This window comes from Heterodontus francisci, chromosome 1, assembly GCF_036365525.1.
Source record: "Heterodontus francisci isolate sHetFra1 chromosome 1, sHetFra1.hap1, whole genome shotgun sequence".
Taxonomy (NCBI): domain Eukaryota; kingdom Metazoa; phylum Chordata; class Chondrichthyes; order Heterodontiformes; family Heterodontidae; genus Heterodontus; species Heterodontus francisci.
This window is the reverse complement of record NC_090371.1, coordinates 244,302,130-244,328,821: the sequence shown is the minus strand read 5'-3', so window position 1 is coordinate 244,328,821 and position 26,692 is coordinate 244,302,130. Positions and strand designations below refer to the sequence as shown.

The 26,692-nt window shown below is 43.0% G+C and overlaps 1 protein-coding gene across 1 annotated transcript in view; it reads right to left on the bottom strand.

Moving 5' to 3' along the window:
• adad1 (adenosine deaminase domain containing 1 (testis-specific)) overlaps positions 1 to 26,692 on the bottom strand; it is a 144,029-nt gene that overhangs the window by 40,345 nt on the left and 76,992 nt on the right. The window contains exons 7-9 of the mRNA XM_068024072.1: positions 19,337 to 19,463; positions 12,774 to 12,941; positions 11,328 to 11,560 (exon numbers count right to left, since the gene is read on the bottom strand). Of these exons, the coding sequence (XP_067880173.1) occupies positions 11,328 to 11,560; positions 12,774 to 12,941; positions 19,337 to 19,463 (528 nt within the window). The remainder of the gene's footprint in view (positions 1 to 11,327; positions 11,561 to 12,773; positions 12,942 to 19,336; positions 19,464 to 26,692) is intronic.

The following is a 26,692-nucleotide window of genomic DNA, read 5'->3' as shown; positions in this document are numbered from 1 at the left end:
ATAAAGGGATAGAATGTGCTTGCTAACAACGCCTCTACAAAGAGGGGCACTACTCACACATGTGCAAATGACTGAAACATTTGCAATGTCTCAGGCAGTTGCCGGTTATAAAGATGGCGCTGCTCAATTTGACACAGAAAGCAAGCGAACCCCGTCCACCAAGCCACTTCTCCTAGACCCCCACTCCAGCCGACTCAGCAGTTGGCGCTTGCCATTCGTTTACCCCCCACGCTTGCTGCTCACTGCCTCTGCTTGCTGCTTGGCACTGGCTGCACCCCATTCGAATGTACCCTCGCCATTTGCTACTCACATGGCATTCGCTGCTGGGTATTTGAACAGCCTGGCTCTACCCCTGTTGAAGTAACACAGGATGCACTATGTAGAAGCGATACAAAGCTCAAGATAAAGCAATTATAATTCACTAATGGTATGCACATGGGTTGCACAGGCTGGAGCCTGTCATAGCCGCTATGCACACTGCACTGTTGAACTACAAGAAAGCCCCCAGCGGGTTGACATTCTTAGCACTTAAAGTAGCCAGAAGCGCTGCACAAAACAACCAGGCACTGTGCAAATGACTATTGACAACACCTATGCAGTGGTTTTCAGCTGGCCTGCGACACCGGAAGCATCAGAGGAATGTCTGATGGCATTGAGTGCGCTTTTGGGCCAATCAAGAAGATCGCCTCAAGTCTAAATCAGGGGAAACGACCACTGACTAATGCAAGCAAATCGACTTCTGGGTGCAGCACCACCTAGAACTGTACTCCAGGGAAAATGTCGTCACCGAGACCACCCTCTGCCAGTCATGGATGAGCTGGACGAACAGCCAACAAAATCAGAACTCAGTGATGCCATTGATTCTCTAGCCAGTGGAAAAGCCCCTGGGAAGGATGGCATTACCCCTGAAATAATCAAGAGTGCCAAGCCTACTATACTTTCAGCACTCCATGAACTGCTTTGCCTGCGCTAGGATGAGGGAGCAATACCACAGGACATGCGCAATGCCATATCATCACCCTCTATAAGAACAAGGTGACCGCGGTGACAGCAACTACCGTGGAATCTCCCTGCTCAGCATAGTTGGGAAAGTCTTCGCTCGAGTCATTTTAAACAGACTCCAGAAGCTGGCTGAGTGTGCCTACCCTGAGGCACAGTGCGGCCTTCGAGCAGAGAGATCCACCATTGACATGCTGTCCTCCCTTCGCCAGTTACAGGAGAAATGCCGCCAACAGATGCCCTTTTACGTTGCTTTCATAGATCTCACCAAAGCCTTTGACCTCGTCAGCAGACGTGATCTCTTCAGACTACTAGCAAAGATCGAATGTCCACCAAAGCTACTAAGTATTCCATGACAATATGAAAGGCACAATTCAGCATAGCGGTGCCTCATCAGACCCCTTTCCTATCCTGAGTGGCGCGAAACAGGGTTGTGTTCTCGCACCTACACTGTCTGGGATCTTCTTCTCACTGCTGCTCTCACATGCGTTCAAGTTTTCAGAAGAAGGAATTTTCCTCCACACAAGATCAGGTGGCAGGTTGTTCATCCTTGCCAGTCTCAGTGAAGACCAAAGTACATGAAGTCCTCATTAGGGAACTCCTCTTTGCTGACGATGATGCATTAACATCCCACACAGAAGAGTGTCTGCAGAGACTCATTGACAGTATTGCGGCTGCCTGCAACGAATTTGACCTAACCATCAGCTTCAAGAAAGTAATCATGGGACAGGACGTCACAAATGCTCCATCCATCAATACCGGGAACCACACTCGAAGTGGTTCAAGAGTTCACCTACCTAGGCTCAACTATCACCAGTAACCTGTCTCTCGATGCAGAAATCAACAAGCGCGTGGGAAAGGCGTCCGCTGCTACGTCCAGACTGGCCAAGAGGGTGTGGGAAAATGGCACACTGACACGAAACACAAAAGTCTGAGTGTTTCAAGCCTGTGTCCTCAATACCTTGCTCTACGGCAGCGAGGCCTGGACAACGTATGTCAGCTAAGAGCGACGTCTCAACTCATTCCATCTTTGCTGCCTCCGGAGAATCCTTGGCATCAGGTGGCAGGACCATATCTCCAACGCAGAAGTCCTCGAGGCAGCCAACATCCCCAGCACCTACACCCTACTGAGCCAGCGGCACTTGAGATGGCTTGGCCATGTGAGCCGCATGGAAGATGGCAGGATCCCCAAGGACGCATTGTACAGAGAGCTCGTCACTGGTATCAGACCCACCAGCCGTCCATGTCGCCGCTTTAAATATGTCTGTAAACGCGACATGAAGTCCTGTGACATTGATCACAAGTCGTGGGAGTCAGTTGCCAGTGATCGCCAGAGCTGGCGAACAGCCATAAAGGCAGGGCTGAAGAGTGGCGAGTCAAAGAGACTTAGTAGTTGGCAGGAAAAAGGACAGAAGTGCAAGGAGAGAGCCAACTGTGTAACAGCCCCGACAATCAATTTTATCTGCAGCGCCTGTGGAAGAGTCTGTCACTCTAGAATTGGCTTTTATAGCCACTCCAGGCGCTGCTCCACAAACCACTGACCACCTCTAGGCGCTTATCCATTGTATCTCTAGACAAGGAGGCCAAAGAAGATGAACATGGGTGTGTGACAAAAAGTTTTGTTAAGTCCAAGTTTCCTTTTTTTAAAAAAAAAATATACCACCACTTCCACGTCTTACCCATTATTGTTTCCCAAGAGTTTCCATGACGAATGTCATTAGACAGATGTATACATGGAGGACTGTTTAGTGCAGAAACAGAGGGGGATGGGGGCCTTAGGTCCTTCTGGAATGTTGGACTGCTGCAGTACAAAAGCATCAGCAATAGCTCTCAAGAAATCTGAGCACATCTGTGTGAACCTCCACCTGTGGTTGCATACCAGCTGCACACTTATAAATACTCCTTTTTGCTATGTTGATGCTCGGATTGTCACGTGTGCGCAATCGATGGCACCCTGTACCTGTGGAAGGTCAGCCAAAGAGGCGAATGCGAGTGTCTGCTCATATGGCCATCACAGGGGAAGTTTCCAGAACTCTGAGTTCTGGCAAACAATCCATCCGTCATCTGCCTTATGCACTGGTGTACAACGAACTGCGAGACCCTAGATATGTCTTCGGTAGTGCCCTGGAAGGAACTACAGGCAAAGAAAAAGGCAGAGATGACTTTCGTAATCAGTGGTTATGCATGGCTGTCAGGTCCAGCAGGTAGTCTTCTCAGAGGCTGCAGATGACTGTGATTGACTGACGTGACAATCTGCCTGTAGAAACACCACTCTTCAGAGGGGTCTAGGAAACTAGACTTCTGTCTGCACATCGTTACCAGCATAGTCCCTCCTGCAATTTTGGCCCCTCCGTTCATCACCTAAACACCTCTCTACAGTGCAGCTTTCCTGTGTGCACCTCAATCCTGTGCACCTGCTGATTCTACCAGAGCAGGTCATCATTGCCATATATGCAGATTCTCTTCCTCTATTGAGTGTCAAAAACATCCACGGTGCCTCTCACCCATTCTTCTTGGTGTCTGGATAGCCTCCAAATTTCTCAAACCTCTGTGCTCACAAGAATATTCTGCTAAACGTTTGCTAGACAGCACTAGCAAACTGTAGTAGTGGCTGTACAATTTGAAGTTTAAGGATGCCACAAACTGCACCTGAAACTTGCCTTCTTTTTACTGGAGAGTTTCCTGAGCCATGGGAACCCCATGTTGGAGGTGTTGAGTAGGAAGGTCAGTTAAATCCATTTCAAAAGCCTCTCATTTACATGTAATTATGAGGTTAAATAGTGTGTTGATTGCAATCATTCGCGCAGGCAGGTTGCCAATGACTCCAGCAAGCAGGTTACTCGCATGCAGCCAAATATAACAGACTTAAACCCAAAAAGTGTGCTCATTGGAGTCAGGTTGCTCCATTTTTCTGCTATTTTTAGTATGCACCCAATTCTAACCCACCGGGTTTAACACTGGGTGTTAAAATTCCCCCATAATTTTGAAAAGTGTGAGTGTAGATGGGTGAAGTAAATAAAAGTCCAAAAGTGTTTAAGAGTAAAGTATGAATGAATGAAGAATTCATACAAAACACTGGTTAGGGTACAGTTAGAGTACTGTATGCTGTTTTGAGCAACCCATTATAGAAAAGGCACTAAAAATATAGACAACATACAGCACAAGTTCACTGGGATAATGCCAAGGATGGGAAATTGTAATTATGAGGACTAACAAGATACAGAGACTATTCAACTGGAGGCTAAGAGGAGATTCGACAGAGGTTTTTAAAAAATCATGAAGTTTTGAATCGGAGGACACTACTTCCTTTGGTTGGGGCGTCAGTGACGAGGAGTCAACAATTTAAAGTTATCAGTAAGAGTGAGGGGAGAATTTAGGACAAAATTCTTGACAGAAGCTTTTTGAAGCGTGGAATACTTTGCCAGAAAAAGTGGTTGAGACAGAGGTCACAGCATCTTTTAAGAAAGATTGGGTAAATATTTGAAGCAGTGTAAGGTTACAGGAAGAGTGGGACACTGTGATTACTTTCAGATTGAATTAGCAAAAGAGCAGAGAGATATGATGGGTCAACTGGCCTATTAGTGTGTTGTAAATCCCATTGATTCTCTAGCCAGCGGAAAAGCCCCTGGGAAGGACAGCATTACCCCTGAAATAATCAAGAGTGCCAAGCCTGCTATACTCTCAGCACTACATGAACTGCTATGCCTGTGCTGGGACGAGGGAGCAGTACCCCAGGACAGGCGCGATGCCAATATCATCACCCTCTATAAAAACAAAGGTGACCGCGGTGACTGCAACAACTACCGTGGAATCTCCCTGCTCAGCATAGTGGGGAAAGTCTTTGCTCGAGTCGCTCTGAACAGAATCCAGAAGCTGGCCGAGCGCGTCTACCCTGAGGCACAGTGTGGCTTTCGTGCAGAGAGATCGACCATTGACATGCTGTCCTCCCTTCATCAGATACAGGAGAAATGCCGTGAACAACAGATGCCCCTCTACATTGCTTTCATTGATCTCACCAAAGCCTTTGACCTCGTCAGCAGACGTGGTCTCTTCAGACTACTAGAAAAGATTGGATGCCCACCAAAGCTACTAAGTATCATCACCTCATTCCATGACAATATGAAAGGCACAATTCAACATGGTGGCTCCTCATCAGAGCCCTTTCCTATCCTGAGTGGTGTGAAACAGGGCTGTGTTCTCGCACCCACACTTTTTGGGATTTTCTTCTCCCTGCTGCTTTCACATGCGTTCAAATCCTCTGAAGAAGGAATTTTCCTCCACACAAGATCAGGGAGCAGGTTGTTCAACTTTGCCCATCTAAGAGCGAAGTCCAAAGTATGGAAAGTCCTCATCAGAGAACTCCTCTTTGCTGACGATGCTGCTTTAACATCTCACACTGAAGAGTGCCTGCAGAGTCTCATCGACAGGTTTGCGGCTGCCTGCAATGAATTTGGCCTAACCATCAGCCTCAAGAAAACGAACATCATGGGGCAGGATGTCAGAAATGCTCCATCCATCAATATTGGTGACCACGCTCTGGAAGTGGTCCAAGAGTTCACCTACCTAGGCTCAACTATCACCAGTAACCTGTCTCTAGATGCAGAAATCAACAAGCGCATGGGTAAGGCTTCCACTGCTATGTCCAGACTGGCCAAGAGAGTGTGGGAAAATGGCGCACTGACACGGAACACAAAAGTCCGAGTGTATCAGGCCCGTGTCCTCAGTACCTTGCTCTACGGCAGCGAGGCCTGGACAACGTATGCCAGCCAAGAGCGACGTCTCAATTCATTCCATCTTCGCTGCCTTCGGAGAATACTTGGCATCAGGTGGCAGGACTATATCTCCAACACAGAAGTCCTTGAAGCGGCAAACACCCCCAGCTTATACACACTACTGAGTCAGCGGCGCTTGAGATGGCTTGGCCATGTGAGCCGCATGGAAGATGGCAGGATCCCCAAAGACACATTGTACAGCGAGCTCGCCACTGGTATCAAACCCACCGGCCGTCCATGTCTCCGCTATAAAGACGTCTGCAAACGCGACATGAAATCGTGTGACATTGATCACAAGTCGTGGGAGTCAATTGCCAGCATTCGCCAGAGCTGGCGGGCAGCCATAAAGACAGGGCTAAATTGTGGCGAGTCGAAGAGACTTAGTAGTTGGCAGGAAAAAAGACAGAGGCGCAAGGGGAGAGCCAACTGTGCAACAGCCCCGACAAACAAATTTCTCTGCAGCACCTGTGGAAGAGCCCGTCACTCCAGAATTGGCCTTTATAGCCACTCCAGGCGCTGCTTCACAAACCACTGACCACCTCCAGGCGCGTATCCATTGTCTCTCGAGATAAGGAGGCCCAAAAAGAAAAAAGAAACTTTTATGGTTCATAATACCACGTGAGGAAGCACAGAGCTATCACACCCATGTCCTAAGTTGGTAAAGGCTACAAATTGTCTGCTTCACTTGCGTCTTTGTGTAACACTCCCACTGCAAATTCTACTGATTCTTCAAGTCCTATTCCACTTAGAGAAACTCCAACCCCAAACACAAATGTTAGTCAGCAGATACTGGCTTACTCAGGACATAACCAACTTCATATGAAGTGTTATGAATTCTATTGGGCGGGGTGGGTGCACCAAAGAGCAGTACTAAGCCATGCCATAGTTAGGTATGAACCTAGTGACGGGGAGAGATACAAAGATAACCAAGTCTCAAAACAGATAACAGGTACAAAAGGAAATATGAAAAGAAGCTTTCAAAGGATATCATTTTGGGTTTTTAATAAAAATAAGCATTTTGGGAGAACTAACAAGGCAAGGGAATATACAATGGATGGTAGGACCCAAGGAAGTACAGTGGGTTAGAGGGACCTTGGTGTACTTGTCCGTAGATCACTGAAGGCAGCAGCATAGGCAGATAAGGTGGTTAGGAAGGCATATGGGATACTTGCCTTTATTAGCCGAGGCAAAGAATACAAGAGCAGGAAGGTTATAATTGAGCTGTATAAAACGCTAGTTAGCCACAGCTGGAGTACTGTGTACAGTTCTGGTCGCCACACTATAAGGAGGATGTGATTGCACTGAAGAGGGTGCAGAGGAGATTCATCAAGATGTTGCCTGGGCTGGAGCATTTCAGCTATGAAGAGACTGAAAAGGCTAGGGTCGTTTTCCTTAGAGCAGAGAAGGCTGAGGGAGGACCTGCTTAAGATATACAAAATTATGAGGGGCATTGATAGGGTAGATAGGAAGAAACTTTTTCTCTTAGCAGAGGTGTCAATAACCTGGGGGCATGGATCTAAGATAAGGGGCAGGAGGTTTAGAGGGAATTTGAGGAAAAACGTTTTCACCCAGAGGGTGGTTGAAATCTGGAACACACTGCCTGAAGGTGTGGTAAAGGCAGGAACCTTCACAACATTTAAGTAGTATTTAGATGAGCACTTGAAATGCTATAGCATACAAGGGCATGGGCCAAGTGCTGGAAAATGGGATTAGAATTGATAGGTGCTTGATGGCTGGCATGGACATGATAGGCTCAAGGGACTGTTTCTGCACTGTATAACTCTATGATATCAAAATCAACACAGCAATCCATGCCCACATGCAGCAAGACCTGGACAACATTCAGGCTTGGGCTGCTAAGTGGCAAGGGTCAGGTAATGACCATCTCCAACATTAGAGAATCTAACCATCTCTCCTTGACATTAAATGGCATTACCATCACTGAATCCCCCATCAACATCCTGAGGGGGGTTACTACCCAGGAATGTAACTAGACCAGCTACATAAATACTGTTGCTACAAGAGCAAGCCAGAGATTGGGAATTCTGTGGTGAATAATTCATCTCCAGACTCCACAATCCATTGGATGAGTGCAGCTCCAATAACATTCAAAAAGCTTGACAACATCCAGGACAAAGCAGCTCATTTGATTGACACCCCGCCCAATTAATCATTAACTCCCTCCATCAACAGCGCACAGTGGCAGCAGCGTGTACCATATACAAGATGTACTGCAGCAACTTGCCAAGCTTCCTTCGACAGTACCTACCAAACCAGAGATCTCTAGAAGGTCAAGGACAGCAGTTGCATGAGACCACCACCAACTGCAAGTTCCCCTCCAAGTCACTCACCATCCTGATTTGGAACTATATTGCTCTTCCTTCATCTTCACTGGGTCAAAATCCTGAAACTCCCTCCCTAACAACACTGTGGGGTGTAGCTACACCACATGGGCTGTAGTGGGTCAAGAAGCTGGCTCAACATCACCTTCTCAAGGGCAATTAGGGATGCAAAATAAATGCTGGCCTTGCCAGCGACACTCACATTGCAAGACGAATAAATAAAAACATATTTTTTTTTTTACATCTACACATATCTTGGGAAAAAGAGGATGGTTAGGAGAAATGAGGGGCCCCCCGAAAACTGGTAACGGTGATACTGTAAATGAAACGAAGGAACTGGACAAATTGAATAATTATTTTGCATCAGTATTTACAGTAGAGGAAGAGGACAGCTTGCCAACGTCCCAAGGAAACGAATATGGAATCAGGCAACGGGAAATCACCATGATTAACGTAAGCATATCAGCAATAATGAATATAATGGCACTAAAGAATGACAAATCCCCAGGACCGATGGTTTTCATCCCAGGGTTTTAAAAGTAGAAGGTGAGAACATGCCTTATGATCTTCCCAAGTTTTCTTAATTCAAGAACCACTTCTTCAGATTAAAAAATTGCATGCCACTTTGCTATTTAAGAAAAGTGAGAGAAGGAAACCTAGACATTATAGACCAGTTAGCCTATAAGCTGTTGTTGGGACATTTAGTCTATTGTTATGACCAGGTGAGGAAGGGGTTTCAGGCTCTCTCTTTCGCCCCTTCTCTGGTTTGACCACAACAGGGTTTATCCTTTTTTACCACAGTGATTGAACTTAACACCTCAGTGAGCGCTTTTCTCCTGCTCACAGCTAGTCTGCAAATTTTCTAACTGAATCCTATGTTTTTATTCTGCTCTCATATGCGTGGTGTGTCCAGCTTTAATTCTTAACCGTGACTCACTGTAAACTGCCTGCTGGAAAATAGGTGGGATACCCACTATCATCTCCCCCCTAAGTGGATCACCACCTTGACTTCATGGAAAGGCTTGTACGCTTTGTGATATGACTGCAACTCTTTTGAGTGGGAGATCTGAAACAGACACCTTCAAAATCCAGACTGCAGTCAAGCAAGGCGGTGTGATAGCTCCTGTACTATTTATAATCTACTTGACATTGGCTATTCACCTCAAAGATCAACTGCCCTCTGCTGTGATTATTAAATACTGCCTAGATGGAAAATGCTTTAACCTCAGTCACCTCTGCAAAAACTAAACTGACCGCCATAGACATACACGATCTAAAGTTAGCGGATGACCGCAGTGTTGTTGCCCACTCTGCACCAGGTTTGCATACAAGAGCCTCAGCCTGTCCTTGAATGCTGCCAAAACAAAACTCATATCAACCTACACCGGTCAGCCAAATATTCCAGCTCCCATATATGCTGAAAGAGACACTCTAGAATATGTTGAGCGCTTCCCAGACCTTGGCAGCCACCTCTCTCAAAACGCCACCATTGATCAGGAGATCGAACACCAGATTAACTGCGCCAGCTCAGCCTTCTATAAACTACAGCAGTGAGTGCTTAACAAAGATCTCCGCAAGTAAACAAAAGTCCTAGTGTACACATCAGCTGTTGTCATCATACTCCAGTACCGCAGAGAGACTGGACTGTGTATCAGCGACACATTAATGTGCTAGAGAAATTCCATCAGCAATGCCTCCGTCCCATCCTGTGGATTCAATGGGAGGACTGTTGAACAAACGCTAGTGTCCTTCTTGAAGCCAGCTCCACAAGCATTCAGGCAAAACTCCTGCAATATCAACTTCGATGAACTGGACACTATGTCCAGATGGCCAAAAACAGTCTTCCCCGCCAGGTTCTGTTTTCTCAACTCTCAAATGGCCAGCATTTCGGGGAGGACAAAGAAAACGCTTCAAAGACACTCTGAAGCTCTCTTTGAAGCACGGCAGCATTGACATTAATGACTGGAAGGAGCTTACTATCAATCGTTCAAAATAGCAACAATTTATTTGTTCATCATGCTGCATCATGTTTTGAGTCCAAACATCTTAATGATGAGGCAGAGCGGCAGCAGAGAAGGAAAGAAAACGAGCAAATCCTGCACTCTGGAACCCACTACCCACTCTGCCCCATGTGCCCAAAGATCTGCAGGTCGAGAATCGGAGTGTTCAGTCACATGAAGACCCATGGCAGAAACTCGTGACCTGGAGTAGACATCATCCTCGAATTGAAGGACTGCCAATGACGATAATCTCCCTTTGTTTCAGAAGGCAGAATATAGCATCCTGCCACTGATAAGCACAAGCTAAACAGCTTGCTTGTATATATTTACAGATAAAAGCATATGATGTAAAAGCACATGGCAAGATACTAATGGAGTAATATGGTAATATAATCTCTGATGGTTCTTTTATGTGAGTTTGTTTCTCAGATTTTCTATTTAAGGTTCCTTGGAAAGGTTAGATGAAATAGGTGACAAGACTCCAAAGTGATTTCTGGGTTAGAAGGTTGTCCTCTCTTTGATATAAATAAAAATGCTTAAGATTTGTCCTCAAACACACATCACTGCAAATAACACATTAAGGGTACTAAAAACAAATTTGTTCCTGGTGTTGTTCATACATTCCCAGTTAAACCTGCTCTCAACATCTGTGAAAAGAGGGCTTTTTCTTTGTTTGCTCAATCACCCTAGTTGAACTGTAGCTAACAGAGATACTATGAATGGCACCTGTTGACATTGTAGTTGCAAATAATACCTTCAGCTGTGCAACTAGTTATTGCACTGGCATATAAAATATCTTTCCTTTTTCAAAGCATTTAAAGCTCTGATTTTAATCTAGGGCAAGCAACAGGCTTGACCCGACGCACTGACATGAGACCTGGGCTATTTCAATCCTCAGGATTTATCAACATACTCCAGGAACAACTTCTGCCAGATCCTGGTGGAAAGTGGAACTTACATGAGATGGAGCAGAGCGAGCATGACAACAGCCTGTATTGGGAATCCATGGAAATGAAAAATATATTAACCATGTTTAATAAATTCAAAAAAGGCTCACAAAATACTAGTCACATTTTGACATGTTGCAAAATTTCCAATAAGTCTAAAATTTTAAAATCACAAATTAGCTGAACATAATATCTTAATAATGATGGCGAAATACAGTGCACTTTAGCAGAATACCAGTTTTCTAAGTATTGAAATATCACACTTACCAATAAGAATGCTGTTGATGTAGATGGGCTCAATGAAGTGACTCAGTAGAGCTCCCTGAACGCCAAGCACTTCCCAACGAGTAAGCTTGTCACTGGCAGACATGCTACATATTCTAGCGCCAGTTACTTCAGGACTGCAATGGCTAATCGCGTACACCTTTCCATCCAAAATAACATGAAGTTCCATCTCTTTGTTAGTATGAAAGGTAGATATTGAGTGAGGAGCCAGATGCCTGTGTAAAGAAAGTAACACATTTCCCTTGCATTTTTTAAATTTATAAATGGTAGAAAAAAAACAGCAGGACAGTCAGCAACTATAAAGCAAACAGATGGGTTAACATTGAGTTTCAGCTTTCAGCAAAACTAAAAAAATAAGTCCCTTAGTCGGGCTGAGGGCAGAAGAAACAACAGATACTCAAATCATAGAAAGGAACTTAATGAGTTGAATATCTGCAACTGGCTAATGGAAAAGCAGGAAGCTATTAGATGATAAATTACAATTTAAATTAAAGCAAACTTAACATGTTCCTGAGTCTCCAGGGTGCATTAGTGGGCAAGGCACCCCATCAGACATGAGAAATCAGAAAAATCACCGCTGAAATGTTAATCAGTTGTTTTCTCTTTGCACAGAGTTTTGCTATGTATTTACAGCAGTTAGATTTCAGTTGAAACTATGTGTTTTGGATGCAAGAATAAACATTTTTAGATTGTGTCAGCATTTCTTGGAGTTTTGCAAAACAAAATACAAATTGTAATAAGTCACATGATGCATATATCCAAAATGACTGGCAAGACTCAGTGAGCTAATGGCTCTAGAGATGCTTTGAAGTTAACATTAGATATTCTACTTGTGTACAGGATTGCTAGCCACTCTTGGAAATTGATCTTGCATCCCCAATGTACTAAAGTATTCATCACCTGTCAAGGAATTATGGGGTGGGGATTCAAGAAGCAAACTTAATAATGGAGCCAAGATAATTAAAAAAAAAGTTTGAGACCCACATCTCCTCCCCGGAACAGTGGAATTAGAACAGAATCACAGAAAAATTAATGTAGAAGGAGGCCATTCAGCCCATCGTGTCCGCACCAGCTGTCCAAAAGAGCAATTCGCTCAGTTCCATTTCATCAGAACTCTGATGAAAGGTCACAGACCTGAAACATTAACTCTGCTTCTCTCTCCACAGTTGCCGCCAGACCTGCTGAGTATTTCCAGTGTTTCTTGTTTTCATTTCAGATTTTCAGCATCTGCAGCATTTTGCTTTTATTTTATTGCCTTATGGTGGTTTTATGACAATGGCCCTCAAGCGAGTCACTGTTTGTGACATAGTCCTCAACAAAATGAGTACCACTCCTGTAAAATGTGAAATATTTTACCCATATAAACCTACCATATACAACATCTCAAGATTAAATTAATTTGTTACATCCTTCTGTATGCGGACTTACAACTGTTTAATCTGCGCAGCCCCTTTTGGCAGTTGATTCAGATAAAGGTGAAAGTTTGTACGATCCTTAACAGCAAGAACTTTTCTTCCAGAATCGATGCAAAAAATAGACTGGCTCACCACATCGGGATTTTTGTTGTAGAACATAAGAAGATGTCTGTAAAGATACCTGGAAAGTACAGGAGTGCACATGAAATATCTGCTCCCTAATTTATGTTAGATTTAATTGCCTCACTGAAAGGTGTGTGGCTTTGGTCCCAATAAGAAAACATATTAAAATGAATGGGTTATTAGAAGCCACATGAGAAGGTACCTTAATAACAAAGCCTTGTAGAGAAAACCCAGTATGCTTCAGAAAAATGATTTTATCATAACTTATACTGTGTGAATTTATCTTCTAAGTTTCTCTTCTGAGGGGCATCTGTCACACACCTCTGGAATGTGCCACTGGGACGGGGAGGAAGCAACATAAAGGAAGTGCACATCTGACAGAGGGATCCCCATGTAACTAACAATACTTCTACACAGTACATAAGGACAAGCCCTACTTTGGAATATCAGTTTTTTTTCGCTACAAAGCATTTCCCGCCTAAAAAATTTGTTACTTATACTCTGAGGCTTAACAAAGGTACCTAGATGTGTGACAGATATTCCTTACTCTGTTCTACTAATGGCATCCAGATATACTGCCAGAAACTGAACATAACGCAACAAATAGGAGGAGGAGTCAGCTGTATGGAGTAGGCCTTACGGCCCTTGAGCCTGCTTGCCCATTCAATAAAATAATGGCTGATCGCCTACATCAACTCCACTTTCCTGTGCACTCCACATATCTCAATTACTTTATTGCCCAAAAATATATCTCAGTCTTGAATATATTCAAAAACTGAGAAACGACAGCCACATGAGGTAGAGAACTCCAAAAATTCATAACTTTGAGTGAAGAAATTTCTCCTCACATCAGTTCTAAATGGCCGACTTCTTATCCTGAGATCATAATCCCTAGTTCTAGACTCTAGCCAGGGGAAACAACCTCTCAGTATCAATCCCGTCAAGCTTCAATGAGATCACCTCTCATTCTTCTAAACACAAGAGAATAGAGGCCAATTCTACTCTGTCTGTCCTGACAGGGCAGTCTTCTCATCCCAGGAATCAATCAAGCAAAAACAAGGCAAATATAATTAAGGAGTCCAAAACTATCCATAGTACTCCAGATGTGGTCTCACCAAAGCCCTATATAACTGTAGAAAGACGTTCTTACTCTTATACACTTGTAATAAAGACCAACATACCATTAAACCCGAAACGTTAACTCTGCTTCTCTCTCTCCACAGATGCTGCCAGACCTGCTGAGTATTTCCAACATTTCTTGTTTTTATAATATACCATTAAAGCCTGGCTCGTGTATAAAATTAAAACATGACCAGAGTCAGAGTCCTTTAATTTTTTCGCACCCGACCCGCCCCGACACGAATATCCTTCATCCGTTCCAGCAGCAGGCTATTTCTGCAGATGGAGTTGTGGGGAATCATGGGTAAGCTTGATCCGGTGACTTCCCGGAAGCAGCACTGTCAGCCTGACTCAACCTGAGCCCGAATGCTGGACTCGGAATAGACTCGACCCGAACCCGACGCATGTAGTTGAGTTCGGGTCGGGTAGCCAGCCTTTACATATCATGTCTTCCTAATTGTACCTGCATGCTAACTTTGTGATTTTACAAGAATACCCAAATCCCTCTGAATACCAACATAAACTAATCTCTCACCTTTTAAAAATATTTTGCTTCTCTACTCTTCCTACCAAAGTGGATAATTTCACATTTCCCATCATACTCCACCTGCCACCTCTTGTCCACTTAACTGATCGATATACCTTTGCAACCTTTTTTCACCATTCTCAGAGCTTACTTTCCCGATACTTTGTATCGCCAGCAAACTTGTATATTACGCTCGGTTCCTTCATCTAAGTCATTGAAACAGATTGTAAATAGCTTGGACCCAAGCAATGATCCTTGTGGCACTCCATTAGTTACAACCTGCCAACCAGAAAATGCCCGATTTATTCCAACTCTGTTTTCTGTCTGTTAACCAATCCTCAATCCATGCTATTATCCCCAGTTACATGAGCGCTAATATTGTCTGACACCTTATCGAATGCTTTCTGAAAATCCAAATATACTACATCCACTGGCTTCCCTTTAATCTACCCTGTCAATTACGCCCTCAAAAAACAAACAGATCTGACAAACACGCTTTGCTTTTAGTAAAACCGTGTTGATTCTGCCGAACCATATGAAGATTTTTTAAGTGCCCGGTTACCACTGCCCTAATAATACATACTTGCATTTTCTCTACTACTGATGTCAGGCTGAGTGGCCTATAGTTCCCAATTTTCTTTCTCCCTCCCTTATTGAATAGCAAGATTACATTTGTTATCTTCTAATCTACAGGGACTGGTCTAGGAAATTCTGGAAGATCAAAAATATTGTATCCACTATCTCTGCAGCCACCTCTTTTAAAACCTTAGGATGCCGGCCATCAGGTCCAGGGGATTTGATGGCTTTTAGTCCCATTAATTTCTCTAGTACTTGTTCTTTACTAATATTAATTATTTTAAGTTCCTCATTCTCATTAGATCCTTGCTTCCCCACTATTTCAGGTACTTTTTTGAATGTCTTCTAATGTGAGGACAGATACAAAATACTTGTTTATTGTCCCTGCTACGACAAGGGGAAGAGTCCTTGAAGAGAGATTCTACCCACCAGGAGACCTGTTAAGTCAAGCATGCTCGATAACTAAATCTAAGCAATAAAGGCCCGGATTTTCCTTTCTTAATAGCGGCAAATGCTCAGAGGTCCGTCACTGAGTGACGCAATGGCACCACAACATCTGGCAATCAGACTTTACGCTGAAATCCGGGAGGTAGAAGTGCGCCTCAATGGGCTCCGTGCTGTTGGTCCCACCATGTCAAATTTTAAAGTGGCAGGGACCACTGGTTCAAGAATTTTGCCTATTTGCGCATGTCTGCATGGATTTTTACATGGAGTTAGGGCTCATAATCGCAACTGTTAAGTAGGCAAAGTGACTAAAAATTTAGTGAAAAATAAATGTCAGGCAGGGTAGATGGAAATACCAGCAATAAAATTACAGTTATTCACAATTCACCGTCATAGATGAAAGAGGGTCACAAATAAAGTCTTTCTCCTGTTCCTGCCCCTGCAATCGTTCCTCTTACGCTGCCCATGGCTATCCGCCAGATTCTCTGGCACTATTCCCTTGTCTAATAATTTTTTTTTTACATATACCTGTGCCTTTGCTACCGCTCCCTTAGCTTCTTTCAGTATGGACAGATACAATTCTACCTTTGTTTGGTTTATCAATCATATCCCCCTTTTCCATCTAAAATGTCTTGATAACCTCCTTGATCTCTTCTAATGCCATGCTCACCTCATTAGCCTCTCTCAAAAACTGAGGCAAAAGTAGCTATTCATATTTCTACCATTTCACTGTCATACCTGAATTTACATTACGCATCCCTTAGTGTCCTTCCCGGATCTTAATTTTCCCTTTATTATTTGTCAGAAGACTATTTGTTGTTATATTTGATAATTTCATTTCATAATTCTTCTTTGCCTTCCTAATATATTTCACTTCTTTCCTAACCTGTTATTCTTTTTTGTCATCTTCTCCTTTATTGTCCAAGTACTTACTGTATGTGTTTTTAATTAATTTCAATTTTATCCTCATCTCTTTATTCATTCATGTTGTCTCATTATTGGCTAGTTTGTTCTGGTCTTAGCAGAATATACTTCTGTACTCAAAATAAAAACAAGAAATGTTGGAACCACTCAGCAGGTCTGGCAGCATCTGTGAAAAGAGAAGCAGAGTTAACGTTTCGGATCAGTGACCCTTCTTCGGTCAGTTCCGAAGAAGGATCACTGACCCGAAACGTTAACTCTGCTTCCCTTTTCACAGATGCTGCCAGACCTGCTGAGTGGTTCCAGCATTTCTTGTTTTTATTTCAGATTTCCGGCATCCGCAGTATTTTGCTTTTATACTTCTGTACTCTATTGATTATCCTTTTTAAATATTTCCTGCTGCTTTATCAATCATATTTATCAAGTTTATTTTTTCAGTTTATCTTCGAATTCCATTATCATTCCTCATAATTGGCTTTTTTCCAATTTATTACTTTGGTCTTCAATTTACTTATGTGTCTCTCAACCATTATCTGAAACAATATTACATTGTCCCTGCTTCTCCTATCTGCTCTGGTTCATTTCCCATCATTAGATCCAGTAGTGATTCCCATCTTGTTGGGCTTCTTGCATACTGGGTAAGGAGTCCTCAATATACTGTAATATACTCCTGCAATGCAGCACTGCAAAAATTCCTTCCCTTTTGCCTTTCCTTACCTCTTGCTGGTTTATTTGGGGGGGGTAGTTGAAATTTCCCATGATTATTACGGTGTGCTTTTCACTCATTTCATAGATTTGCCTACGTATTTAGCCCTTCACTTCCCTTCCATTAGGTGATCTGTAGTATACACGTATTAAGACTGCCTACGCCCACCTCTGTAACATCGCCTGACTCCACCCTGCTTCAGCTCGCCTGTTGCTGAAAACCTCATCCAAAACTCTGCTGCCTGCATGCTAACTCGCACCAAATCCCGTTCACCCAACAGCCCGGAACTCACCGACCTTCATTGGCTCCTGGTTGGGCAATAGATCAACTTTAAATTCTCAATCTTTGTAACCTCATCCAGCCCTACAACCCTCCATGATATCTGCACTCCTCTAATTCTAGCCTCTTGCGTATCCCCAATTTTAATCACTCCATCATTAGTGGCCATGCCTTCAATCGCCCAGGTTCACGCTCTGGAATTCCCTCTCTAAAACCCTCTTGCCACCTTCAAGACGCTCCTTAAAACTGCTCTCTTTGTCTGCCCTAATATCCCCTTATGTGCCTCAATGTGAAATTTTACTTGAAGACGTTCCTGTGAAGCACCTTGGGACATTTTACTAGGTTAACGGCGCTAAATAAATGCAAGTTATTACATCATACCTCTTGATTATAAATATGCATTACTTAAAAAGAACTGTGTATGAACACACTTCTTACCTCAAGCTTTTCTTCCTATTGTCACTATTTGTCATGTTTCTGTCAACACTTAACATTGAAATACACTTTAACCACTTTTAATTAAATTTTCTTAGTTGCTTGCAATTGATGAACCAAATTATTCAAAAATGCTTTCTAAAAAAATAGTTGCCACTTTTTCCTCAGTCACTGAAGTTTAAAAAAGACATTTCACAGTAACAGAAAGAAAAGAATTGCATTTATATAGCCTTTCATAACTTCAGCATGTCGCAAAATATTTTACAGCCAATTAAGTACTTTTTTTGGAAGTGTAGTCACTGTCATAATATAGGAAACATAGCACCCAATTTGCTTACAGCAAGGTCTTACAAACAGTAATTATATAATGTCCAGAGTGTCTGTTCAGTGATGTTGCTTAACCGATAAATATTATTCAGGATACCAGGGGAGAATTCCCCTGCTCTTTTCCAAAACAGTGCCAAGGGATCTTTTAAGTCAAGGTGATAGGGCTGATTAGCCATGTTTCAAGGACTCATTCAAAAGGCAGTACCTCCAATAGCGTAGCACTCCCTCAGGTGGTTAGAAAGGCATACTTATTTTCTATGCCTCGGCTAACAAAGGCAAGAGCAGGGAGGTTATGATGGAGCTGTATAAAATGCTGGTTAGGCTGCAACTGGAGTACTGTGTACAGTTCTGCTCACCACACTACAGGAAGGATGTGAATGCAATGGAGAGGGTGCAGAGGAGATTCACCAGGATGTTGCCTGGACCGGAGCATTTCAGCTATGAAGAGAGACTGGATAGGCTGGGGTTGTTTTCCTTGGGGCGGAGAAGGCTGAGGGGAGGGACCTGATTTGAGGTATACAAAATTATGAGGGGCATTGATAGGAAGAATCTTTCTCCCTTAGCAGAGAGGTCAATAACTAGGGGGCACAAATTTAAGGTAAGGGGCAGGAGGTTTAGAGGGGAGTTGAGGAAAAGGTTTTTCACCCAGAGGGTGGTTGGAATCTGGAACACACTGCCTGAAGGGGTGTTAGAGGCAGGAACACTCAACATTTAAGTAGTATTTAGATGAGCACTTGAAATGCCATAACATACAAGGCCAAGTGCAGGAAAGTGGGATTAGTTTTGGACAGGTGCTTGATGGTTGGCGCAGGCGCATTGGGCCTGCTTCTGTGCTGTAAATCTCTATGACTACCAGAATCAAGTATCAGCCTAGATTTTGCACTCAACTTCCTGGAGTGGGACTGACTGGTGTGAAAGATGCTGTACCAATGCAAGCCTTTTTTGTTTCAGTCTTCTGGTGAGGCATCAGGCTGACTGCGTTTCATAACTGATTATTGTATCCATCAGACACAAAAAAAAAAAAATCAAGGTTTATCTTTACCCTTGTGCGCTATTTCCAATAATAAAGTGGTATATATTGAATACTGACTTTCTCAATTTAGAATACCATGTACTTTACCTCAATAGCGAGCGTCTTGCAGTAACCACAGCATGGGAATCATGCACAATTCGGCCTTCAGAATATAAAGGATCATTACAGTTCATCTCTCCTGTTCCAACTGCAACAACTTCATAAGGCTGCCCATCTAAATTTAAAAACCATTAATATAATTCTCAATGGAAAATTAGTTACATAGAATGTACAACACACAAACAAACCATGTGGCCCAGCAGGTCTATGACAGTGTTTATGCTCCAAACAGGTCTCCTCCTCATCTAACCCGATCAGCATACCTATTCTCTCATGGCTTTATCTAGCTTCCCCTTAAATGCATCTATGTTATTCACCTTAACTACGCCTTGTTCCACATTCTAACCATTACCCAGATTTATCAGTGACTATATTGTATTCATAGCCCCTGGGCTTTGGTCTCCCGCACAAGTGGAAACATCTCTACAATTACCCTATCAAAACTGTTCATAATCTTAAAAGGTCTCTAGCTGGTCACCTTTCAGTCTTCTCTTTGAGAGGAAAGAATCCCAATCTATCCTGATGGGTTATAACCTCTCAGTTCTAGTATCATACTTGAAAATTATTTTTTGCACCTTCTCCAATGCCTCCATATCCTTTTTATAATATGGAAAACCAGAACTGTTCACAGTATTTCAAGTGTGGTATAATCAACATTCTATAATTTAATATATCCTCACCATTAACTATACCCCCAATTTGGTGCCATTCAAAAATGCTGGTTATACTTTTGATTGGAGTTCAAATCATTCATGCAAATGGTGAACAACAGTGGTCCCAGCACCAATTCTTGTGAGACACCACCTTCCACCAGCTACATTACTATCTTTAACCCTTACTCTGCTTTGTTGCCAGTTTGCTAATCATTTTGTAACTTATTCTGACTTCACATGCTCTGACTTTGGTCATCAGTCTACTATGGAGTAAATTACTAAAGGAATTTTGAAAATCCAAGTTGTTATGACCAGGTGGTAAGGGGTGTGGGTGATTCCCACTGTCACCTCCCAACTGACCGCAATCGTGCTTTGGTAAAATGGTGCTTTCGCCCCAAGTCTCTTTAGGGTCAAACAGACAAATGATTTTTTTTTTTTTTTAAACGTACAATAAAACCTAACTACTTGGTGAACAATATTCATTAACTGAAATATTCATTCCCATGCATGCATTTTCTTACACACATACAGAAAGATAGAGGGGGGGAAAAAGTAACTGATTTGAAATGAGGTAGGTACTGGAGGTTCACAGTAAACCTGTTGAAACTTCTTGGAGGACAGTTTCTTCTAAAGTTGCAGGCTTGGGTATTTGTAGTTTTCTGGTGGTTAAGACTTCAGACTGGAAGCGCTGGTCACTTTAGTTCTCCACTACACCAAGTTGAAGTAAAGAATCCACAGCAGACTCCTTCCTTGTTTTGGCTGGACTTCCTTCCACAGCCTCTCAATGGACTGCTTTTCTGTGATGTCCCTGTGATCCCTCTCTCCAGAGCTATCTTTTAAGGTAAAAATTCTCACTAGCTTCTGTTAGGAGACACATGGTCCTCTCCCGTGTTGTGACCATACAATGGACCAAGATATGGTGACCATCAACATCGTTTGATGTTTGAATGGGAATCATTCTGCTATGTGTCTACTTCACATCTTCTTTGTTTCAAGAAGAACCCATTCAATTCAGGAATGTCTTGATGTTTTCAGGATGGGTGTAATTGACACCTCTTAGCCTGGAATGAATCCTTTTGTTTTCAACAGACAGCTAGGCAATGTTTGAATATACAAGGCCAGATCATCTGACCTTCAGTGGCCATCTTTTTCAGCATTGCCCACCTTTCTAAAAAGAAAGTAGTCAATTTTAAAGAGTCCACCATGAAAAATGTTCATATTTAAAAATAGGAATATGCGTCCTGTCTTTACTGGGCATTTCAAAGTATATTACATCTATTACATTACCCTTGTCTACTTTTTTGAATTCTCTGAAGTAACAAAGGTTGTTTAAGCATGACCTTTCTTTCTATAATCTATGCTGACTATTCTTTATCATATTTTCTAGATTTTTTCTGGTACATCGCTCAGTAAAGATTTTATTATCTTTTCTACCACCAACATTGAGCCAACTAGTTTACAGTTTCCTAAATTTGTTCCATCTCCCTTTTTAAAAATAGGAACATTAGCTGTCTGCTAGTCTTCAGGCATTATTTCCTTTTCTAATGATTTTTATAGGTGTGTAATAGTGCCTCTGCTATCCCTCCCCTAACTTCTTTTCATCTGCGCAGATGCAATCCATCTGGATCAGGAGTCTTATCCTCTCCACATTTGACTAGTTTATCAATTATCTCCTACTTTCCATCTTAAATGACTTGATATACATTTTGATCTCTTGTTCTAATGTCAAGCCAACCTTGTTAGGCTCCTTGGTAAATACTAAGGCGAAGTAATTATTTGTTATCTTTGGCAATTCGCTGTCACTTCTAAATTTATCTTGCACATTTCTTCATGGCCTTATCTCTATCCTGATTTTTCTTTTATTTGTGTTTGAGGTATACTTTATTTTTATACTCCTTGATAATTTAATTTTGTAGTTCTGCTATGCTTTCCTTTTTTTTATTTCTTTCCTAACCTCTTTGTATTTCATGTTGTCATCTGCTCCTTTGTCTATATGCATAGTGCATGTCATTTTCTTTGGTTTCAATTTTACCCTCATCTCTTTATTCACCCAGGTTGTTTCATTATTGGTTAGTTTGTTCTTGTTTTTTTTAGTGGAAGATCTTTCTCCTGAACTCTACTCAAAGAACCAGAGGAGTGTAAAATATTTTTTAAACATTTCTTCGCTGTCAATTTTGTTTTCGGTTTACCTTCCCTAGTTCCATCCTCAACCCCTCAAAATTAGAAGTTTTCTAATCCATTTCTTTGGTCTTTATCTTACTTATGTCTTTCTCACTCAATATCTTAGTTCCTATAATGTTGTTGTTGCTGTTGCCTAAATGTTTCCTTGTGCTTACTTTTCTTATCCATCCTGGCTCATTTCACATTATTAGATCCAGCAGCAATTTCTCTCTTGTCGGGCTTCTTGCGTACTGGGTAAAAAAGGTGCGCTGAATACACTGTAAAATCTCCACTCCCTTTCTCAACTCATGCCAGTTTATCTGGGGTTAACTGAACTCTTCCATAATTATTATTCTGAAGAGGCAATTTTTGGCAGCAAATGATCCTCCAAGGTGGCCATGATAGGGTCTTGAGCTGAAACACACAGCCCATGTTTCACACCAAGATGCCATTTTGGTAAAGGAGGTGAAGCCCGAGTGAGGAATGGATGCCTGAAGGCTCATTAAGGAGCTGGCTACCACATAAAATGCCTGCAAGCACTCAGAAGGAGGCTGCACAGCATTTTAGTTGTCAGCGGTCGTCCGAATGCCTTCTGCAGAAAACAACCAGCTGCTTGGTAGTAAACAAGGTGTTGATGTGGATTTCACACACAACTTAAAGGATATTCACCATTTCATGTTCAATGCTGCTGGAGCTGTGAAGCTCTCTGAAACACGTCCGGAGACTTTCTGTGACACTTTGTCAAGACTTCAACACCCAAGCAACATCTATTTTGCAAATTCTCTGAGGAATTGACCTAAAAAGTGTAAGTGCTTTGCTATTCCAATTACTGGACACCTTATGGGAATTACCCAGTGTTTATGAGCATCCTGCTTGGGTAACCCCCCCTCCCGCCTCCCAGTCTCAACAAGGAGGCAGGCAAAGCTGTACCAGCTAAACAGGAAGGTGGTTTGGCATTCTTCACCTCCACTGTGGGTACAGGATATTCCCCCTCCACCAGAAGCTCCAGTGCTCTGCTTGAGAACCTGTGTCCCCCCTCCCTTGGTCCCTAAGCCATCCTGTAACATTGCCAGCCAGAACACTCCACACCAGTGGAAGTGGGTGAGAGGGGGCACATATATTGTGCCACGAAAATTGACTACTACACCTAGCTCCTTGTTATGAGTTATTACCTGCAAATCCCCTGTATTGCTTCAGATGCTATGCAGGTTTCTGATCTAACACCTAGCAAGTTCAAAATATGATCAGCAATTAGGACCAAAATTGTGTGCTAAATCCAGACTTTCAAACAGGTGTGTGTCTTATTAACTCAGCACCCACTTACCACCTGTTTTCATATTCTAGCCAAAATAACGCCCCCCCACCACCACCACCCCCACATGTCTTTTATTCATTTTATAGATTTGCTTACATATTTCATCCTCCACTTTCCCCCTCCAGTTTTAGGTAGTCAATCCCTTCTTATCCTTTAACTGTACCCAAATGGATGTGTTTCCATCTTAATGCTAGGTACATTCTTTTTTTCTACTGCCACATTGGCCGGAATTTAACGCCACCCCAACGAGCCGGATGGTGGCGGAGGGGGGGGAGGGAAATAGGTGGTGTAAAATGGAGCAGGAAGTTCCAGGAACCCACTCCCATCCCCCTTTCCGCCCGCCTGCCCACCCCAGGCCAATCAAGGCCCTTGAGTTGCAAGTGGGCGTCCTGGAGCCTGGAAAAGCCCAATGAAGAGGGCCCTAACTACCCCCAAGACCCAACACACCCCCTTCCCACCCCCAAACGACCACCCTTGCCTCGCCGGGGCCCGACCGATTACCCCCAGCGAGGCAACTAAAATTTACCTGCCTTCCCAGATCCCAGGCATCTTTGTGTAGTCCCATCAGTGGCCACTGCTCCCGGTGGCGCTGCTGGGACTAAGAGCTGCTGTCCCGCTGATTGGCTGGCAGCTCAATGAGACGGGACGTCCTCCCTCAAGCGGGTGGAAGTCCCGCCTCAGAACAGAACGCCTGGGGACCCGTAAAATACAGAACGGATCCCCAGGCAAGGCGGAAGCGGGTTCACCACGTACTTTTACGTCGGAGGCCGGCTCCTGTACGCCCACTGTAAGATTCCGGCCATGATCTCTAATAGTACAGAATCATCATCTTTTTCAATCCATTCTAAGTACACTGTATCCTGCAATATTTATCTGCCAGTCCTGTTTTTTTGTAGCCATGTTTTGGTTACCCCTAATATATCTGGCGTCTTGCTACAAGTTATTGCCCACAGGCTCCCTGGTTTATTTTGGGTGCTGTTTACATAGCTGGACAGGTAGCTTAATTTATTTTTATTCATTGGTTCCTTCACTTGAATTTCTATAATCATTTTATACATATGATCTGGAACTGTATCTGTTCCCTGACCATTTGTTACTCTTATTCCTTGCCTTGGTCTGACAATTATTGTCGTCTCCTATTTCTTTTATCTTTTGGCTTCTGCTATTTCCACCAGATCCCTCCCATGTCTTATCCACAGTCCCGTTTGCTATTCTGTTTTCATCCTGTTTGCTAAGACTCTGGCCCTATTTCAGTTTAGGTGGAGCCCACCCCAATGGTACAGCTCCTACCTGTCCCAATACTGGTGTCAGTCTGCCAGGAAATGGAACTCTCCTTCCCACACCATGCTTCCAGACATGTCTATCCCTCTGTCAATCAGCAGGATGGTGTCCAGCAACACTCAAGAAGCTTGACACCATCCAGGACAAAGCAGCCCACTTGACTGGCACCCCATCCACCACCTTCAACATTCATTCCCTCCACCACCAACGCACAGTGGCAGCAGTGTGTACCATCTACAAGATGCACTGCAGCAATGAGCCAAAGCTCCTTATGTACACCTTCCAAACCCGCGACCTGTGCCACCTAGAAGGACAAGAGCAGCAGACGCATGGAAACACCACCTGCAAGTTCCCCTCCAAGCCACACACCATCCTGACTTGGAATTATATCGCTGTTCCTTCACGGTCATGGGGTCAAAATCCTGGAACTCCCTTCCTAACAGCACTGTGGGTGTACCTACCCAATATGGACTGCAGCAGCTCACCACCACCTTCTCAAGGGCAATTAGGGATGGGCAATAAATGCTGTCCCAGCCAGCGATGCCCACATCCCATGAATGAATGAAAAAAAAAGTGACACAGGTAGTAATCCTGAGATTACCACCCATGAGGCCCTTCTTTTTAAATTAAGTTCCTAAATTCTAATGTTCCCTTTTCTTTCCTATGTCTTTGGTCCCGACATGGACCATGACAGCTCAATCTCTCCACTCCCATTCCAAGTTTTTATTCAGTTGCTCAGAGATGTGCTTTATCCTCGAACTAGTTAAGAGATACACCCTCCTGGATTCGTGGTTGAGAGTGCAGATGTCAAAGCCCCCAATCAAAATGTACGATTCTAATTGTGGTGGGAGAGGCGTACTGAATAACTCAATCCCATCGCTCCACAGATCGCCCAACATATCATTTAAAACTTTCCAAATTAAAGACCCAGCCAAATTGTACCGTCTATTAACCCCCGAATGAGGCGAACCAAACTAGGTGTCTTTAAAAATCAACAAATTAACTCTTTTAATTAAAAGAACTAAATTCTTAAACACTATGAACATTTAAAAATAGAAAAATTAGGGTCCTTGCAAATTTACAGACCAATGTTGTTCCATGTCCCCCCTACAATGTTGTTCGAAGTCCAGCGAATTTCAACAATTAATGACTTGCAAACACTTTAAATAGAATCAAAACAAGAAATGCTGGAACCACTCAGCAGGTCTGGCAGCATCTGTGAAAAGAGAAACAGAGTTAACGTGAAGGGTCACTGACCCGAAACGTTAACTCTGCTTCTCTTTTCACAGATGCTGCCAGACCTGCTGAGTGGTTCCAGCATTTCTTGTTTTGATTTCAGATTTCCAGCATCTGCAGTATTTTGCTTTTATTAAATAGAATCAATCTGACTTTAGAGTTTTTGAGGGAAAGAAAGATTGTCACAGTCTAACGTCCCTTTCTTCAATTTAAATACCAGAGATCTCTGTCTTGGGTTGACTTTTTAGAATTGAGAGAGATAATAATCAACCAGACAAAAATCCTATTTCCTTCAGTTTAAATGGTTGAGAGCTCTTTTTCAAGTGTGCTCATCACAACTGTCTGTGTCTGTCTGATAGGACAAACTGTCTTCAACTGCCAGTTCAAACTGAATTGTAACAAATATATCACATCAGGCTCACTCCCAGTGGCTGTATCTATGGTAATGAGAATGCACCCTTTGAATCACAATCTCCAAATGGCTGAGGCAACGAAAATGCACCTTTCTATAACTCCTGAGGCTTGCCGGCTCTCAAAGCAATACTGATCCCTTGCAAGCCTTAAAGGCAAACTGCATATTCCGAAAAAAAACTACAGGACCATGACACAGAGAACACTATCTCCCTAATTATCATCCCCCGTGACTACAAACTTGCTACTGCATAGCTTGCAATTTATTTTTATGTGCAAAATTGCACT